Source organism: Notolepis coatsorum (genome assembly GCF_963971535.1).
Source record: "Notolepis coatsorum genome assembly, chromosome: 4".
In the NCBI taxonomy this organism is placed as follows: Eukaryota; Metazoa; Chordata; class Actinopteri; order Aulopiformes; family Paralepididae; genus Notolepis; species Notolepis coatsorum.
The window spans coordinates 9,705,207-9,726,084 of NC_140168.1; the positions used below are offsets into that span (position 1 = coordinate 9,705,207).

At 42.0% G+C, this 20,878-nt stretch overlaps 1 protein-coding gene across 1 annotated transcript; it reads left to right on the forward strand.

Annotated features, from left to right (window-relative positions):
• The first annotated feature begins 2,001 nt into the window (after positions 1–2,001).
• On the forward strand, positions 2,002–16,744 carry LOC311227432 (caspase-8-like). Its single transcript, XM_084313071.1, has 7 exons — positions 2,002–2,087; positions 9,887–10,171; positions 10,657–10,751; positions 11,143–11,254; positions 11,868–11,995; positions 12,356–12,747; positions 15,300–16,744. The coding sequence occupies exons 2-7, from the start codon at positions 9,889–9,891 to the stop codon at positions 15,433–15,435; spliced, it is 1,146 nt and encodes a 381-aa protein (XP_084169197.1). The 5' UTR covers positions 2,002–2,087; positions 9,887–9,888; the 3' UTR covers positions 15,436–16,744.
• Positions 16,745–20,878: the final 4,134 nt, after the last annotated feature.

The following is a 20,878-nucleotide window of genomic DNA, read 5'->3' on the forward strand; positions in this document are numbered from 1 at the left end:
GATACGACACTGGGTGCTGAAATCCCATTAAGTATTATATAAAAGAAGCAGTGAAGCCAGACCAGCACTCTCAGGTTCAAAATTTAATGGCAGCCTGAAACAAACATGTTTCGGAAATATGTATTCCTTCTTCAGTGTTATAGCTTGCAATGGACTTGCAGTCAAGATAATGGTTATATACACACACGTGGTTAATTACACACAGGTGGTTAATGATTTGGCAGGAAATGACATCACAGCGCAGGTGTGCCTGAGTCTATTGGTCCTCAATGACAAAAGAAAAGACCTATCAAAATAGAGTCTGTTAGTAAATACAAATTATACAAATATACCATGTATAAAAGACATATAAAAAGACATAAAAAACACAAAAGCAAAAGCAAAAATTGCATTACATTACCATACCAGAAACTTGCTATGTAACATGCCCATAGTTTATAGGGCTAATTTAGCCCCTATACTTTTTTCTTTTTTCTTTTAAGCATCAAAGGATAAACATACCTCTTGGAGGAAACAACCACTTGGATTAAACCATATAGATAAAAGGTACTTAAAGGAAACAGGTTAAAACGTTCTCTTCATTCATTCCTCTAGGTTCTATGCAATCAAACAGGTGGATATAATAACATTCCCGTTGTAACAGTAACTTATGTCTGTCTCCCCCTCTCGCGGGCCTGTGGACTAACTCAAGTCCCATATATCTGAGATCGTTAACGGTATGTTTACACCTGGAAAAGTGTCTAGCTACTGACGACTTTATATCTGAATTTCTCACTGAACACTTATGTTCACTGATTCTTGTTTTAAAGGCTCTGGTTGTCTTCCCCACATAAGAAAAATCACACGGGCATTTTAGTAGATACACCAGATTGGCTGAATTACACGTGATACGCCCTTTAACAGGTATTTTTTTGTTCGTTTTCGGGTGCGTGTAAAATTTCTCTTTGATCATGCCTTGACACTGTACACAGGCTTGACATGGAAAATTTCCATCAGGGATATTAGACAAAAAATGTGTAGGTTTCCTTACGGGCAAGTCGGTTTTAACTAATAGGTTGGATAAATTCGCTTGTCTTTTATAAAAGTAATTAGGCGAATGTTGAAACGCTGTCCCTATTATTGGATCCGACTGTAGAATATGCCAATATTTATTGACAATGCTCCGTATGCCTTTCGTAATGGGGCTAAAAGTGGACACGAAAGATACTTTGTCTGTGTTTTCTTTTTTCTTTTTGGGGATAAACAACGAGGCCCTATCAACATTCGCCTAATTACTTTTATAAAAGACAAGCGAATTTATCCAACCTATTAGTTAAAACCGACTTGCCCGTAAGGAAACCTACACATTTTTTGTCTAATATCCCTGATGGAAATGTTCCATGTCAAGCCTGTGTACAGTGTCAAGGCATGATCAAAGAGAAATTTTACACGCACCCGAAAACGAACAAAAAAATACCTGTTAAAGGGCGTATCACGTGTAATTCAGCCAATCTGGTGTATCTACTAAAATGCCCGTGTGATTTTTCTTATGTGGGGAAGACAACCAGAGCCTTTAAAACAAGAATCAGTGAACATAAGTGTTCAGTGAGAAATTCAGATATAAAGTCGTCAGTAGCTAGACACTTTTCCAGGTGTAAACATACCGTTAACGATCTCAGATATATGGGACTTGAGTTAGTCCACAGGCCCGCGAGAGGGGGAGACAGACATAAGTTACTGTTACAACGGGAATGTTATTATATCCACCTGTTTGATTGCATAGAACCTAGAGGAATGAATGAAGAGAACGTTTTAACCTGTTTCCTTTAAGTACCTTTTATCTATATGGTTTAATCCAAGTGGTTGTTTCCTCCAAGAGGTATGTTTATCCTTTGATGCTTAAAAGAAAAAAGAAAAAAGTATAGGGGCTGAATTATGGTCAATAAATCTTTATTGCGCCTCAGACAAAGCCTTACTTGGTAATTTACTGTACAACTAGGTTAGGACATTTGTAGGAGGGGCGGTGATTGAAATCTGCACAAAACCGAAAGTATACAGATGCTGAATACTCTGACTTGAAACAAGGACAAGTACATAGAACACATGAGGTAAGTTCCATTATTGTGTCGTTCATGTAGTAGGTTAAAGCTTTTACAGTAACCTTTAAATGGCTTTATTTAAAATGTATTTTAAATAGCCCTAAATCCAAAATGATAGCCTACTGTAATCCGAGGCGACGACGTGTCTTATGAGAAAATACTGTTTGTAAATCGAACATAACGTTTTAATGTAGAACGAACTTCTTGGAAGAAAAACAATGTTCTTGCAACAGAGTTCATGTTGGAAAGAGTCTGATCATATGAGCTAAAAACTGAAGTATGTTATTTTGTTGCAAGACATTGTCGGCTGTCCTAGAATACTTCCTTCCTATTATGTCATAATGTGTGTCGATTTTATAATAACCGTATCCGCACATTACGACTTTTAATCTGTAGAACGAGCTTCTTAGAAGAAAACCAATGTTCTGGCAACAGGGAATTGCAGCCTTAGTTGCGTCAGAGATGATTTGTGAATTATGGTCAATAAATCTTTATTGCGCCTCAGAGATACAACGCTCAACGTGATGTGATGCAAAAGCTGCGTTTATGGAAATGTTCCCTCCCTGCCTGGACATATTTTACATATTATATGTATTATGGTACTGTACTGTACGTGATGACGCTTTTATCCATTCCATTTCCATGGCATGTCATAGTATCTGTTGCATGAAGGGGGTGGGTATAGCCATGTATACGTTTCAACACGCTACTACTACCATAGAGGCTAGAGTTGTGAATCGCGCGGAGCGGCAATTTCGTTTCCTTTTTTGCGTTCACAAGTTGCGCAATGAAGGAAACGTTTTTCGTAATTTGGATCTGAATGAATGAATGAATGAACACTTTATTTAACAGATTGCAGAATGGGTACAATACGGATCTAGTCGGGCCACGTAGCATTATGTCGACAAAATAGAATAGAATAAACAAGTCTAAAACAAAGAATTTTAAACGAAGTTTAGCCTATTAAATCATTTTATAATCGTTTGTTTATGGTCTGTGTGAGAACTGAGAAGCTCATCTGCAGAACAACAGCCAGCCCAGCTTTCTCTGTCCCCACGCTGGCGGTATATAAAGCAGACAGAGATAATAAATACTATGGTTCCCAAAGTCGGGGTCGCGACCCAAAGGTGGGCCGCGAGCAGCCACGGGAGGGCCGCGAGATGATTAAAAAAAGAAAAAGAAATACTTTTTTTTTTCTTTTTTCTTTTTATGCCACTGAACTTCAGGCCAGGACAGTGTTTCTAGTTGTATTCTAAAATTCTATTCTATTGTATTCTAAAATGTGACTATATGGTTTTATATTAACTTAATAAATAAACAAAAACGAAAAATATACTTACTTCAACGAACATTTCAAACTAAATAACAGATTATGTACATAAAACGCTGAAAACAACCGAAGCAACAATAGTATTTTAATGCGGCTATTATTATTATCATTATTATTTTGCAACAAGTTAGCCCTCTCATAAATAGCACATATAAACGAATAACTAACTTGAACTAACTTAATAGGATTGAAGTGATATTTGGCAAATCGGTCACCTGGCAAAAAAAAAAAAAAAAAAAAAAAAGCCTGACGATGTGCATTGGGCCGCGGCTCTCTGACGCCTTATTTTCTGGGTCCCAGCCTGAAAAGTTTGGGAACCCCACTAGAGTAAGAAAAGGGCAGTTTACTCACCTATTTCAATGGCATACGACGAGCCTTGCGTTGTGCAAAATCCTCGACAATGTCTTTAATGTCCAACTCCCGGGCTCTGGTGTTTTCAATGGACAGGATTGCAAGCCCACTCAGTCTCTCCTGACCCATGGCGCTCCGCAGGTAGGTCTTAATACGTTTTAACTTGGAGAAGGATCGCTCGGCTGTCGCCACAGTCACAGGTAACGTCAGGAATAATAATATAATTAGGTGGGGGGATTGATTGATTGATTGATTGAAATGTTTATTAACATATTGCAGAATGGGTACAATACAGTACAGCTCAATACACACAATTGTTAAGGGGATGCAGACCAGAGAAAGATTAAGATTAAGATTTGTTTATTAAGGACAATGCAAATTAATGAACATCATTTACATGAGTGTATGCATAACATCACAGCATGACAAGGACGTAAATATGCCGGGAATAGCACAGGGCTCGTTTCCACCCGTAGTCCTAACATAAAACAAACACAAAACGGACCTTACAACGTTCATTCATAAAAACTGACATCACTGACATGACCACGCACACTCGCATGACATTCAGTCAGTACAACATCACTAACATCCCTAATGAGTGCATATTTGGCTGTCTAACAGCCATTTCCTGAGTTGGCCCCTAAAGAAAGACTTTCGTCTTGTTTACATCAGGGTCCCCCATTTTCAATTCATCATAACATATTATGACATACATGACATACAGATAGACAGTACTGCTACATCTCTACATTTATGACATACCAGATTTACAAATACAGTACTGTTTGTGATACAAAAAGAGTCTAAAAAAGAGAGTATATTTGATGAAGAAACTGTACATTGGAGGAGGTTGGGTAGGTGGGGTGGGGTGGGGGTGGGGAAACTGTACATTGGAGGTGGTTGGGTGGGGGGGGGGGTAACTGTACATTGGATAATCGACGATCCCTTACTTGGTCCCAAGAAGAGGGTCTCGTGTATTATTGGGTTAGGACATTTACTGTATATTGGAGGGGGTTGGGTTAGGACATTTACAGGGGCCAGTTTCGAATTGCAGTCTCCCGTAGGTGCTCTTTGAGAGTGGTTTTGAAAGTGGGTAGTGATTCACATTCCTTTACAGCTGTGGGTAGGGCGTTCCACATTGATGTGGCATAATTGCGAAAGGTGTTTAGTCCCTTGTTTGAGCCGAATCTGGGTTTAATTAACATGATTTGTGGTGCTCCCTCTGGTGTTGTGGTCGTATTCACTGACCTTTGGGAAGTATTTTGACATGTACTGTACATGGGTACCTTAGTCGTGTAGTGTATCTTGTAGACCAGGCCCATTGCAAGTTGCTGTACTCTGTCGTCTACTCTAAGCCATCCTAGGTTGTCAAAATGGGCAGGGGTGAGGTGGGTTTTAGGAGTAAGGTCAAGTAGTCTGACCAGTTTGTTTTGTGATGTTTGTAATCTTGTTTTTAGTGCATTTGAGGTGCTTTGGTACCATGAGTAAAACATTTAACATAGTTGTTAAGTTATTTAAAAAGAAAACAGGTGGACAGGAATTCAACAGGGTGGAAAGGACCCTAGGGTGGAATCACCAACAATGATATATTATACACTCCATATATAGTAACAACAGGAAAATATACCAATTTAAATTAAAAAGGAAGCAAGGTGCAGTCCATTTGGACAAAACAGTAACAAAAAATAATCAAAAAAACAAAAACAACGGGATCAGTAGTTTAAAAGAAAAGAGTCAGGGGGGGGAGGGGGTGGGCTACTTTGGAGCAGCGCCATGTTGCACGAAGGAAAGTTTGAACAGGTGTGTTTTTAGGTGGGTTTTGAAGAGGTTGATGGTCTCGGAGCCTTAGGTCGCTTTCACATATAGTTTTGGTGGACTCGGTGCGGTTCTGGTGGTGAAGTTGCAACATTGTTGCATTCTTCATTTGGTTCGTCTGCGTTCACATAGCAATTTGTGAGGCGCACTGAACTTTCTGAACAATGTCACGCGGTCGAAAAGGGCGCGTCTATTGGACAGTGGAAATGTGTGTGTGTGGCTGCGAGCCTGTGTGTGCGCGCGCGCGCGTGTGTGTCTGTGTGTGGACTGCGAGCCCTCCAGATCAGCGGAGGCGAGTTTTGACGTGGCATTGATCCATTGTTCTATTGAAGCCCATTACCACCATCCTCTCGCTAAACAACTTGTACACCACGTTGTTTTTATGAGTGCCCACAAGTAGCTGTTTTATTTGGTCTTCTGCCCATATGTGTACAGTGTGCTTGTTTTGCAGTGAATGCCGTTCGCCTCTGTAATAATATAATAAGCCGCGTTTTTTCTTCCTTCTTCCCAAGATGCACAGTTAGATAGATAGATAGATAGATAGATAGATAGATAGATAGATAGATAGATAGATAGATAGATAGATAGATAGATAGATAGATAGATAGATAGATAGATAGATAGATAGATAGATAGATAGATAGATAGATAGATAGATAGATAGATAGATAGATAGATAGATAGATAGATAGATAGATAGATAGATAGATAGATAGATAGATAGATAGATAGATAGATAGATAGATAGATAGATAGATGGATAGATAGATAGATGGATAGATGGATGGATGGATGGATGGATGGATGGATGGATGGATGGATGGATGGATGGATGGATGGATGGATGGATGGATGGATGGATGGATGGATGGATGGATGGATGGATGGATGGATGGATGGATAGATAGATAGATAGATAGATAGATAGATAGATAGGTAGATAGATAGATAGATAGATAGATAGATAGATAGATAGATAGATAGATAGATAGATAGATAGATAGATAGATAGATAGATAGATAGATCATATCTATCTATACTGGGCGAACAGGGAGCTGAGGGAGAAACCTGCGGACAATGAATGCCTTATTCATGTTGACTTCAGTAAGAATTATGGCTGCAAGTACACTAATGAGGTTCAGTCTGTCCACTTTGGGGGATCCCATCAGCAAGCCACCCTCCACACTGGTGCTCTGTACACATCCTCCCAGTCCCCTCTGAGCATTTGTTCCATCTCCCCTTCTCTGAGGCACGACCCATCGGCCATCTGGGCCCACCTGTACCAGGTGCTGGATTTGACCTTTTGTTTAGTGCTTGAGGCTCTTCAATCAGGCGCAACCTGACTGTCAACATACCAGCTGAGATCTCTGCGAGGCCAGAAGGATTTGTTGACACCATTTCAATGCCGTAGAGGAAAACAACATCCAGGTGAACTGCATGGTATCAACAAATTCTTCTGGCCTTGGCCTCGCAGAGATCTCAGCTGGTATGTTGACAGTCAGCTTTGTCAGGTTTGGGTCGAGATGAGGGGAGATTACAGGTTTGATCATATTTACAATAACCCTTTTGAAACACTTCATGACCACACTTGTTAATGTAATGGGCCTAAAGTCCTTGTTGTCAACTGGAATAGGAATGATAGACTTTTTCCACAGCTCAGGGTCTGTGTAACTCTCAATAGAACTTTGGAAGATGGGGCACCAAGCCTCCGTTAGCTCGGCTGCACACTGCTTAAGCAGGAAGGAGGGCAAGCCGTCTGGGCCCACAGATCTCTTGCTCCCTGCCTTTGTGAAAACTGACTGTACCTGTTTTGGGTAAATTTTCACACAATCAACAGAGACAAATTGAGGAGGGTCAAGCGCCATCAAAGGAGAAGTGTTCTGTGCATCAAATCTTAAAAATAAGTCATTGCGTTTATTAGCTCTGTTCTCGTCATTTAAGGTAATTAGCTGCTTTTTGTTAGAGTTCATGTTCGTTATTTTCTTCATAGAGTCCCACAGAGTTTTGTTGTCCATAGATCTGAAGCTCTGTTCAGCTTTAGCTCTGTTTTTCCCTGGCATTTCTTAGCTGCAGGTTGATCTCTTTCTGTGCTGCAGCTGCATCTGCCCTGTCCTTGGTGATGTGGGCCCACTTCTTATTGTTTATACAGGCCTCAACCTCTTTGGTGATGTGGGCCCACTTCTTATTGTTTATACAGGCCTCAACCTCTTTGGTGATGTGGGCCCACTTCTTATTGTTTATACAGGCCTCAACCTCTTTGGTGATGTGGGCCCACTTCTTATTGTTTATACAGGCCTCAACCTCTTTGGTGATGTGGGCCCACTTCTTATTGTTTATACAGGCCTCAACCTCTTTGGTGATGTGGGCCCACTTCTTATTGTTTATACAGGCCTCAACCTCTTTGGTGATGTGGGCCCACTTCTTATTGTTTATACAGGCCTCAACCTCTTTGGTGATGTGGGCCCACTTCTTATTGTTTATACAGGCCTCAACCTCTTTGGTGATGTGGGCCCACTTCTTATTGTTTATACAGGCCTCAACCTCTTTGGTGATGTGGGCCCACTTCTTATTGTTTATACAGGCCTCAACCTCTTTGGTGATGTGGGCCCACTTCTTATTGTTTATACAGGCCTCAACCTCTTTGGTGATGTGGGCCCACTTATTGTTTATACAGGCCTCAACCTCTTTGGTGATGTGGGCCCACTTCTTATTGTTTATACAGGCCTCAACCTCTTTGGTGATGTGGGCCCACTTTTTATTGTTTATACAGGCCTCAACCTCTTTGGTGATGTGGGCCCACTTATTGTTTATACAGGCCTCAACCTCTTTGGTGATGTGGGCCCACTTCTTATTGTTTATACAGGCCTCAACCTCTTTGGTGATGTGGGCCCACTTCTTATTGTTTATACAGGCCTCAACCTCTTTGGTGATGTGGGCCCACTTTTTATTGTTTATACAGGCCTCAACCTCTTTGGTGATGTGGGCCCACTTCTTATTGTTTATACAGGCCTCAACCTCTTTGGTGATGTGCGGCTTATTGTTGCATGGGAAAGTGAACAATCACCTTTTGTGGGACCACATTGTCAATGCAGAATCTGATGTAGTCAGTTGTAGATTCCTTAGCCACATCTAGCTCCTGATTGTGGAAAATGCTCTAATCCATGGAAGCAAAACAGCCTCTCAAAGTCTCTATACTGTCCTTAGTCCACTGCAACACAGTCTTTTCCTGGGGCTTACTGTATTTCAGCGCTGTTTTGTAAGTGGGCAAGAGATTGACTGTAAAGTCCAATGCATACGCCGGGCGATTTTTGCCAGGCGACCGATTTTTTAAGACAGGCGACTGACAGAATTGTATCGCTTCCATTGTTATGAATGAGAGAACCCACACAGCAGCAGATTTTCGAGCGACGATCGCGCAGCAACTTCTGTCACCTGGCTAAATATCGCCTCAATCCAATTTTCTTTAGGCAGACACGACTTCTACTGGTGTATCATTTGTAAAATAAATAAATGTATCAATACATTCATTGATCAATAACCTACGTATTATTACCATATTACTTGTTAATTATTATCATTCAAATAAGCTTTGTTCTTATTTGACACAAATTATCAAACCAAGATGAATTTCCCTATATTGGGATTGAAGTGTAAACCTAACTTTCACCAATCTTCACTTAAAAATAATAATAATAAAAAAAAAAATATATATATATATAAAAGGTTACTTAATCAAACAAAGATGAATGTCCCTATTGGGATTAATAGTGCAATAACTTGCTTTTTCACCAAATTTCACTTAAAACAAATAAAAGGTGCCTCTTGATCACTTTTTGTAAAATAAAAGGTGACAAAAAAAATCGTTTTGAAAATCGTTTTCTTTTGGAAGATCGTCCTAAATCATTCATTTGAATCGCCCAGCCCTACTATACTACTACTATTACTACTACTACTATACTACTACTATACTACTGCTGCTGCTGCTACTACTATACTACTGCTGCTACTACTACTACTACTACTGCTGCTACTACTACTACTACTACTACTACTACTACTACTACTACTACTATTACTACTACTACTTCTATTACTATTGCTACTACTAATACTACTACTACTACTACTACTACTACTACTACTACTATTACTACTACTATTATTATTACTACTACTACTACTACTACTACTACTACTACTACTACTACTACTATTACTGCTACTACTATTACTACTACTATTATTATTACTACTACTAATACTATTACTATACTATTACAACTTCTTCTCATGTCTTTCTGTTTGCAGTGATGGAGAGGAACGTGAAAACCCTGTTGAAGAGAATTCTGGGTCAACTGAAGGCTGATCAACTAAATGAGTTTATATGGAACCTGACTAACCCTGGTGAAGATGGCCTTCTTCCAGACATATCACGTGGTGATCTGCCACAGAAGTCCCCAACGCAAGATGTTGTGGACAAGATAGTGGAGACCCATGAAGATGATGCTGTCATTATTGTCTGTAGAATTCTGAGGGTGATGCAACAAAACAAACTGGCCACAGATTTGGAGACTCTTCTTGGTCTCAAAATAGGTACAGCAGTGATGCATGATACATATTCATTCTTAGCCTACAATAATTAATCTGGAGTAGAAATGTATGAATTTAGAGGTTTAATGTGGAGTAGAGATGTATGAATTTAGATGTTTAATCTGGAGTAGAGATTTCTGGGTCAACTGAAGCCTGATCGAATTTATATGGTACCTGACTAAAGAGGGCACAGATGGCCTTTCAGACATACCACCTGGTGATCTGCCATGTGGTTCCTCAAAGCTACATGTTGTGGACATGATAGTGGCGCACTGGCGACCCATGCAGATGATGCCAGCCATCATTATCACCTGTAGAAATCTGAGGGAGATGAGCCTAATCAAACTGGCCTTAAATTAGGAGAAAGCAGGCATCATAATAGGTACAGCAGCGATGCATGATACATATTCATGGAAAAATAGAAGACATCGTACAGTCAAGTGTTCCTGTTGCTCTTTTGATTTTTTTTTAATATTTTTCCATTACAGCAGCTCCAGCTCCACCCCAAGCTGCCTTCCCAGCTTCAGCTCCACCCCAAGTTGACGTTGAACATGATGTTGGAAGTAATGCCATTGCAGAAAGGGTACGCAAAGCTTTTCCTTTGTAACAAAGTATATCTGTTGCTAAATAGAGATACTCCAGGTTAGGGTTGGACGGTATGGTCTTAAATGTATATCACCGTATAATTTGAAGCATAGACGGTAACGGTATATATCACGGTATATTCATTTATCTTAAAATGTCTATATAAATGCTTCTGAAGGGGTAAAACACTGGCAGCTATTACTGTACTCTTGTATTACTAGGACATATTTCACATAGTACAGCGGTATTTAAGAACATTTATTGTGCAAAACTGCAATAGAAATTCGTGAATTCATTAACAAATCGATTGATTTGAAATCAATTACAAAGTTGTCATTGGAGCAAATTGTGTTTTCTTTTTTTTTGTATACGTGTACACTTTCCTGCAGACGGAGTGCTACACACTGACCCATAATCCTCGTGGGTTATGTTTAATCATCAACAACGAGCATTTTGCGGGGAATGAGCTGAAGAATCGACCAGGAACTCGGGAGGACGAGAGTAAGTACCACTGTATTTGATTAGCTCAGGGCCAGATGCCACTCTGATCCGGTGTGTGTGTCTCTCTCTCTCTCTCTCTCTCTCTCTCTCTACAGCTAGGGCTGAGCCCGAACATTCGGACCTTCGTTCGTTACGTTGTCATTCGAATTCTAAATCAACATTCAAATTTTTTATTAAGAAATATTATTATTATTTTATCTTTTAATAATTTTTTTCATGTGTCTATTCATTCTGTTTAAACCAATGGGGTTTTTCTTCACAGTTGCAGATAAAGATTAGGCTACACTAATATTATAGTATTAAAACTGATGAGTTATATTCATTAAAGAAAGTTGATTTAATAAAAAAAATATATATACTAATTTAATCAGATTAATCACTTTATTCAAATTGAGGATTTAGTTTGAGGATATTTATATATATATTTTTTTATTATTAAAAACGAAGGTTCGAACGTCCGTTCGAAAAACCCTGACGAAGTTCGCAGCCCAAAAACGGGCTTCGGGGAAACAGCCCTATCTACAGCTAGAGTCGATGTAGTTCTCTCTGTTCAGAGTTGGCATTAATCATCTTTGATATGCTATTCAAAGTTCTCTCCGTCCATCTCTCACAGAGGCTCTGCGTAGCGTCTTCTCCAAGCTCGGCTTCGAGGTGAAAGTGCATAAAGATATGACCGCGAACGAAACACGGAAAGTCCTGGAGTCTCTGGGAAAAGAGGATTTCAGGATGGCAGACGCCTTGGTGAGTGACATGACATTACAGTTTATCCAAATGTACATAATCTCTAGCGATATGCAATCCCCGTTCTTTCAGACGGCTCGACTGAAGTCATGACCCATTCGACCTCTTAATACCCACCCACTACCGTCTGACACTGTGATTGTTATTTTGTATATTGTTATTTTGTATATTGTTGTTATTTTGTATATTGTACAGTATTGTAACATTGTTTTATTGTATAGTATTTTATGTTTCACTTTTATTACTTGTGTGATTTTATATTTGCTTCCACTACTGCACCTTAAGTTTTGAGTCCCAAATCTCGTTGTATGCCAATATAATGACAATAAAGGCATATAATCGAATCTAATCTGACCTCAGGTGGTGTGCGTGCTGTCCCACGGAGATATGGGGTGCGTGTTCGGGACCGACGGGCAGAAGGTGTATCTCCGCGAATTAACCCAGCCCTTCACGGACGGGCGCGCCCCCACCCTGGCGGGGAAACCCAAGCTCTTCTTCATCCAGGCGTGCCAGGGCAGGGCTTACCAGCGGGGCGCGTTGCCCTGCCCCTCGACACCGAGGGAGGGAGAGGGGGGCGAGCGGAGCAGCTGGCAGGAGGACGCCAGCTCGGCCCCGGGCGAGTCGGTCCCGTGGGCCGCTGACGTCCTGGTGGGCATGGCGACGGTGGAGGAGTGCAAGTCGTTCCGCAACACTAGCACGGGTTCCATCTACATCCAGGAGCTGTGTCGGCAGCTGGAGAGGGCTGCGGCCAGGTGAGAGGGGGGAGGGGCTCCAGAGACCAACGCACGTGATGTGAACCATAGACGTATATAAAGGCTAGATGACTCACCCGCGCTGCTGGCCAATGGAGACCGACGTTGCCACATGGCGGCCATCTTGCCACAGGCAGCACGCCCACTCATAACATGAATGTCTATGGTGCCTGTACTATTGAAATAACCATAGCTTGCTCAACTTTCAACCGATTTTCAAAACGGTTTGGTTTGTTATAAACGCCAGAGATGTAGTTATCATATTGCATTACTTATAATGGACTTTCATATGAAAATAATTTCAACATGTCCAAGCGTCCTGAATCATAGCCACGTAAATAATGTTTGTAATAAACCAAACCGTTTGTACATCGGTTGAAAATTGAGCACGCTATGGTTATTTCAATAGTACATGCACCATAGACATTCATGTTATGAGTGGGCGTGCTGCCTGTGGCAAGGTGAACTACGCTGGAGACTCCGCCTTGCACCATCTAGTTATATATATCTAGGATGTGAACAGCTCGGCTTAAAACTCACACGTCACAGAGGGTTAAAGGGGAATACCGCCCAATTTAATTCACAGATTCCCAGGGCCTTAAACGGTGTAATACAAAACAAAACAAAAAAAGTGAAAGCTCAAACAGGGTATCTGCAGGGTATTAAAATGTCTTAAATTCATAATTCTCTATTTAAGGCCTTAAAAGGTTTTAAAAAGTCTTACATTTAATTTGCATGGGATATATATTGAATATATTAAATGTTTTTGTATTCAAGGCGTTGTTTCTTGCAGGGCTACCAGGAGCTTGGTGCGTCTGGCAAGAGCTTATATGGAACGCGCAAGAATTTTGCGCAAGTGCAGCCGCCAGTTTGCATGGATAAAAATGGACTCCAATCTTACATTTAAAAAAAACAAATCAAATCGGTAGTAAACAACGCAAAGTTTCACTTATCAAACTTCCGTCACATCAGAAACTCTCGGTCAACAAAAGCAGCAGCACTGTATTTTAATGCCATTATTATGTCACATTTAACATACTGTGGGGCGGCGTGGCTCAGGGGTAGAGCGGGGCGTCCAATGATCGAAGGGTTGGTGGTTCGAATCCCGCCCATGTCCATCCCATTGCCGTTGTGTCCTTGGGCAAGACACTTAACCTACTTGCCTCGTATGAATGTGTATGCATGTGAATGAATGTTGGTGGTGGTCGGAGGGGCCGTAGGCGTTGATTATTCGCCACGCTTCCGTGAGTCTGCCTCAGGGCAGCTCTGGCTGCAATTGTAGCTTACCACCACCGGTATGACTGTGTATGAACGAATAATGGACTCTGTGAAGCGCTCTGAGTCAGAGCAACAGTCAGTCAGAGAAGAGCGCTATATAAATCCAATCCATTATTACTGTCTGACTAGCTGGACACAAGCCTCCTGTACAACACTACGATCTGAAAAGGTAGTTTACCATCAGGCTGTGAAAGTTCTGGACAGGAAAACAAACAGCCACCACCATTGTCATAGCATAGCAAACCAGAACCTACTGAGCTGGGACAATCTCGTCAAATTCAAAGATGCCTGCCTTACCTATAAAATCCTACATGGCTTGGCTCCTCCCCCCCTCTGTACTTTCATAAAACAGAAAGCATCTGCTGACAGATATACCAGGTCTGTAGTCAGAGGGGACTGTGTAGTCCCAAACAGGAGGTCTGCTTTTAGTCAGGCAGCCTTTTCCATGAGAGCAGCCCACACCTGGGAACAGTCTGCCAATACGGCTCAGGGAGTATCAAAGTTACATTTCATTTCAAACTAACTTAAAATCATGGTTGAGAGATGGTCATGTGTGCGACCATTTTAACTGAGGGGTTGTGATGTATTGTAATGTATTTTAATGTATTTATTTGTATGTATTTTAGTGTATTGTAACCTATACTGATTCCTACTGTGTTTTAATTATTGTAGTGCTCATGTCACCTGCCCCAGAGACTACAGTTGAAAATTAGCCAAGCTGGCTAAACTGGCATATTTACAGTCAAATGTTCCTTAATATGCACTGTCTCTGTATTTTAAACCAATAAATACAAGTTCAGTGTCGCTATGTGTTTTTTATTAAAATATTTTGCTAGTATGGTCGTGAAATTGGTATAAAATTGCTATTAAAAAGGTCTTTAAAAGTCTTAAATTGTACTTGTTGAAACCTGCAGATACCCTTAAAACCCACTCACAAATACTGCCCAATTTAATTAAGTAATTATGATTCCCAGGGCCTTAAACGGTCTAATACAAAACAAAGTGAAAGCTCAAACATTTAATTAAGACCTTTCACATCCTGATGTCTTTCATTACAGTGCCAGCAGTTCTTAATCGGAAAATGTACTCTTATTAAATAATATATATTTAATAAGAGTATATATAATAGTATATAAATTCCTTCTCAGTGGGGCTGTACGGGGGACGTGACATCTCATGCAGGACAGGCCGAAGCACGTAGCGATGGCAAACTGTTTAAGCTGAAACACAATACCTTTCCTTTCTGTAATGTTTACCTACTGTCTTCTGTGCAGCAAGGAGGACATTCTCACAGTCCTGACGCGTGTGAACCGGGAGGTCAGCAGAGGAGAGTACAAGGAGGAGAGGCACAAGCAAATGCCAGAGCCAAAATACACGCTCACCAAGAAACTCATCCTCACCTTCGTCTGAGAAGGCTGTGACCAAGTTGGAAAACGTGCCAAATCTGGGAATTGACTGAGATATCCCATAATAACGACTTCTCAAGTCATGTGTATTATGTATGTGGACATTTGAACCCTTGCATTGAAGAACCATATGAATCCCGTCTTGCCATGTTTTGGACAGCCCATGTATTAGCAAGTTGATCCATATCGCTTGCAGTGTGAAATGTGAATGCGATGCATCAGAAGAAAGTACTCGATTTCTACTGCCTTTGATAATAAAGTTTTAAAACATTGTTCCTCCTTATATGGTTCTTAGTCCGAAATACTAATTTGATCTTGAGAATAATGTGCTATTATATGCATGCTGTATGCTAAGTTTGAATGTTTATTGTTGGTGGTGTGTTGTCAAAGAAAGTTTGTTGAATGTGATCTGCCGTTTAAGTTTTGTTTTGTTTGTCACATATAATATTGATATTGAAGTGAAGATATAATGTTTGTAATGTTTGTGCTGGAGCCACTTGATCCAGAACAGCAACTCCGGTCAGAGAGCAGAGCGGACACAGAGACAGAACAGTCCTTTGTATTTTAATGTTGTTCAAGAGGCTTGAGCGATTGAGTGAGTGAATCTAGCAGAGAATGAGTGAGTGCACATTGTTAGCATTGTGATAATGCTGAATAGCATCCTTTCAGTTTTGTGCATTCTGAATACCAGCATGTTATACTTACCTCTGCTAATTACTTGTTCTGTTATTGGGTTGCAGGAAACCACTCAATCATTCTGATCCTCATTCAAATACAAAGGACTATTCTCGGCCTGTGTCCGCTCTGCTCTCTGACCGCAGTTGCCGTTCTGGATAAAGTGGCTCCAGCAAAAAAACATTACAAACATTATATCTTCAATACCTCATATGATAATTGCCTAAGTAATTTTTCCAAGATGTTTGGAAAAGAAGAAAAAACACATTTTCCAGCAAATGTGTAAAGAGTTTTTCATTTATATTTTTATATAAGTGAACTTATATTTAATAAGTGCCACAAGGTGTATCAACAAGTTTGCAAAAAATACAGTAAAAAGAATAAAGTCCAAACACTATACAATATATAAACTAAAGTACAACCTAAAGGACAAATGAAGTACAAAATGCAAACGTTAGGTAGGGAGGGATGTAGTGCAAATATTTTTGTAATGGAGAGATTGGTGTATGGTGTATATATATTTTGAACTCTTGCACTGTTTGTATTTCATGTGTTTTGGATAGACTACAGATGGAAATGAGCTTCTGCTAAATCTGGTGCAAACATATTTTCATGTAACAATGATTAATGTAAATGCACATTGTCTATAAAAAAGATGGTGTAGTGTTAAAGAGTTTGATCTTGCGTTCATTCACTGGTGGTGTTGGATTGATTGATTGATTGATTGATTGATTGATGAATGAATTAAAACTTTATTTAACAGATTGCAGAATGGGTATACAATACAGTACGGCTCAATACACACAATTGTTAAGGGGATGCAGACCAGAGAAAGACGTTTGCCTTGTTTACATCAGGGTCCCCCATTTTCAATTCATAGTGACATTTATGACATACACAACATACATGACATCATGATATTCATGGCATAGTACACTCATTTGAGTAGTGGAAAAGGGGTAGGATTAAAAAAGTGTATACTTCTTCTTACTCCTTTTCGAACATGTAGATTGAGTTGTGTTTTGCTTTTGTTATTGTTTGTTTGTATTCATTGCATGTTCGAAATAAAGATTTCAAATAAAAAATAAATAAATAGGGACATACATGACATACAGTGATACAGGTATATAGTACTGTTACATTTGTGACATATACGATATGCAAATATACAGTACTGATTATAGATTACATTAATTGGAAACTTTTCAACATGCTGCCTGCTGTTGAAACAGCTTTGGTTTCTTGTCAAGCTGTGCTTAATTTAACACAGGAAACCCAGAATGCCACACCTCTCTCGCTGTATTACCACATCTCGAGATAAAGCTGGGAACGAGGTTATTACCACACTGACTCGCGCACTAGTCACACACACACACTGTATGGAAGGCATGGGCAGAATCCACTGGTCTCCATGTTGGCTCCCCGGGCTCCACCCTGGTCTCCATGTTGGCTCCCCGGGCTCCACCCTGTAACTCACGCACAAAGTTCCAGGAAATGTTCGCAACAAGCCTGACATCTGGCCGCTGCTGCATCTGCTAGTGCTACACAGAACATAATAAGGAGCGGCTTGGTTTAACGTCGGACAAGAAGAAAGGACGGGGCGGTCTGAATGAATGAATGAATGAAAACTTTATTTAACAGATTGCAGAATGGGTACAATACAGTACGGCTCAATACATACAGGGGATGCAGACCTGAGAAAGACGTTTGTCTTGTTTCCATCAGGGTCCCCCATTTTCAATTCATATAGAGGATGAGGTTTTCGAAGGAGATGGTGGGAGGCTCAGTGTTGCAGTGCTGGTATAACTCGGTATAACGGCGTTATACCTCACTCACTGAGGCTGAAGTACGCGCAATCGCTTTTTACATGGCATTATCCAACCGGACTCCCGGAGAAGCATGCAGCTGCAGAGCCGCAGAGCCAGCGGCGCTCTCTGGGCCGCGCGCTGACGGCCGCGCTGTGAGGCAATAGTATCCAGCTGCAGGACGAGAGCAGCCAAAAAAAACTGTGCATGCGCGCGCACGCGCGCACGTGCACGCGCGTGGAGCGTTTGACCTACTGTCAATTTGCCACTGCAACACTGGGGAGGGGGGATGTAAGGGGGTGATAGCTGGGGTACCGGTTGAGGTTAGCGTGGAGCAGCTGGTGGAAGGGCTAGGGAAGGACGGGCGTAATGGCATAGTTAAGGGCAGTGTGCGATCCATATCAGGATCTTTGGGGGAGCGGGGGGGGGGGGGGGGGGTTGGTCAGGCGCAAAAAAAAATCTCAAAGCGCTTCCCTAAGTCTCGCAACTGCCGTGAGAGAGAGAGAGAGAGAGAGAGAGAGACGCCCGCGGAGAGAGAGAGAGAGAGAGAGAGAGAGAGAGAGAGGGGGGGGGGGGGGGGGAGAGAGAGAGACGCCCGCGAGAGAGAGAGAGAGACGCCCGCGGAAAGAGAGAGAGAGCCTGCTTGCCTCAACGACTACCGCCCTGTAGCTCTCACCTCCATAGCCATGAAGTGCTTTGAGAAGCTAGTAAAGGGCTACATCTGCTCCTCCCTCCCCATCAACATGGACCCCCTGCAATTTGCATACCGCCCCAACAGGTCCACGGAGGACGCCATATCCCATGTGCTGCACACAGCAGCATCACACCTGGACAAGAGGCAGGGGAACTATGTGAGAATGCTATTCATCGACTACAGCTCGGCATTCAATACCATAGTCCCCTCCATACTCATAGCCAAGCTCAGGGACCTGGGCTTGGGCTATGACCTCTGCCAGTGGGTCTTGGACTTCCTGACTGGCAGACCCCAGGTGGTGAGAGCAGGCAACTGCACCTCCTCATCCATCACCCTCAACATAGGGGCCCCCCAGGGCTGTGTTCTGAGTCCCCTCCTCTACTCCCTGTACACACACGACTGTGTGGCTCAGCGGAGTAGCAATACAATCGTCAAATTTGCTGACGACAGTGGTGGTGGGCCTGATCTCTGCCAACGACGAGAGGGCCTACCTGGAAGAGGTCAAGGTCCTGGCGGGATGGTGCCAGGAAAACAGCCTCTCCCTGAACGTCAGCAAAACAAAGGAGATGATTGTGGACTTCAGGAGGTCGGGGGTCAAGGACTACAGCCCCCTCAGCATCGACGGGGCACCGGTTGAGAGAGTCAACAGCTTTAAGTACCTCGGAGCCTACATATCCGAGGACTTGACATGGACCACACACATTAACAGTGTTGTGAAGAAGGCACGACAACGCCTCTACTTCCTCAGGCGCCTAAGGAAGTTCCAAGTCAGCCAGAAGATCCTTAAGAACTTCTACTCATGTACAATAGAGAGCATCTTGACCGGCAACATCACCTCCTGGTTTGGGAATAGCACTGCACAAGACCAAAGCAGACTACAAAGAGTGACATGTTCAGCCGAACGCACAATTGGAGGGGGGCTCCCCACCCTCCAGAACATTTACTACAAGCGTTGCAAGGGCAAGGCTAAGAGAATCATTAAAGACTCCAGTCACCCGAACAACTGCCTCTTTGAACTGCTGCGGTCAGGCAAGCAATACAGGAGTCTCAAGGCGAGCACAGAAAGACTCAGAAGAAGCTTCTATCCCCAGGCCATCAGGCTGCTAAACGAACAATGAATGAACACTACACAACAACAACCACATAGCACACACATCCACACGCACACACTCACTTTAAACAAACACACTGTAGCACCCACTCCACACACTTATAGCACACACCCACTTTAAACAAACACACTGTAGCACCCACTCCCCACACTTTATATTTATGGATGAAGGATTGCACTACAACTCGTACACCTTACTGTAAATTGTACCTAAAATTGTACCTCATCCCATTTCTGCTTTGCACTAGATAGTACTGTACATTAGTACACTGCATAGTATTGTGTATTGTATATTATATGGTAACTCAGAACATTGTACATATGTCTATACCGAACACTGTGACCTCATTTTCTTCCTTTTCTTCTTCTAAATTCATGCTATATTATGTTATTATGTTATTTGATACTATCTTGTCTAGCACAGTCTCTGGAGCGTAACAGTAAGAAGCATTTTGTATGAAAGTATTCTGTACTTCTGTATGACAACTATTAAAGAACTTGAACTTGAACTTGAACTTGAGAGACGCCCGCAAGAGAGAGAGAAAGAGAGAGAGAGTCCAGCTCACTGCACTGCCGCGGAGAGAGAGAGAGAGACTCCAGCTCACTGCCGCGGAGAGAATTACATTTGTTTTTCTTGCAGTTTTATTAAAAGTCACTCCTCATCTCCAGTAGTCAGTGTTGCAGTGCTGGTATCACTCGGTATAACGCCGTGATACCTCACTCACTGAGGCTGAAGTACGCGCAATCGCTTTTTACATGGCATTATCCAACCGGACTCCCGGAGAAGCATGCAGCTGCAGAGCCGCAGAGCCAGCGGCGCTCTCTGGGCCGCGCGCTGACGGCCGCGCTGTGAGGCAATAGTATCCAGCTGCAGGACGAGAGCAGCCAAAAAAACCTGTGCATGCGCGTCAATTTGCCACTGCACCACTGCCAGTAGTAAAAAAAATGCAACATTATCGCCACCGACCTGTCCTGATGGTCCGTCTGCCCAATTCTCAAAATCTGCATGTCACAGAAGTAGTCCCCGCAGCAAGTTGCTTCGTCTTCTTTGTAAAATCAAAATTGGTTAGAAAAACTTTCGACATTATCCTGGATGCGTCTATTTGTGCCTGCAGAGTGCAGACTGCAGTGCAGCGCCGCCACGCTCCGAATGGTGAACGCA

Bases quoted from the DNA above. Each gene is read 5' to 3' on its own strand.
- LOC311227432 (XM_084313071.1), top strand. From the start codon at position 9,889: ATGGAGAGGAACGTGAAAACCCTGTTGAAGAGAATTCTGGGTCAACTG. The intron at 10,172-10,656 runs GTACAGCAGTGA...TTTCCATTACAG, and splicing joins TCTTCTTGGTCTCAAAATAG to CAGCTCCAGCTCCACCCCAA. The intron at 10,752-11,142 runs GTACGCAAAGCT...ACTTTCCTGCAG, and splicing joins GTAATGCCATTGCAGAAAGG to ACGGAGTGCTACACACTGAC.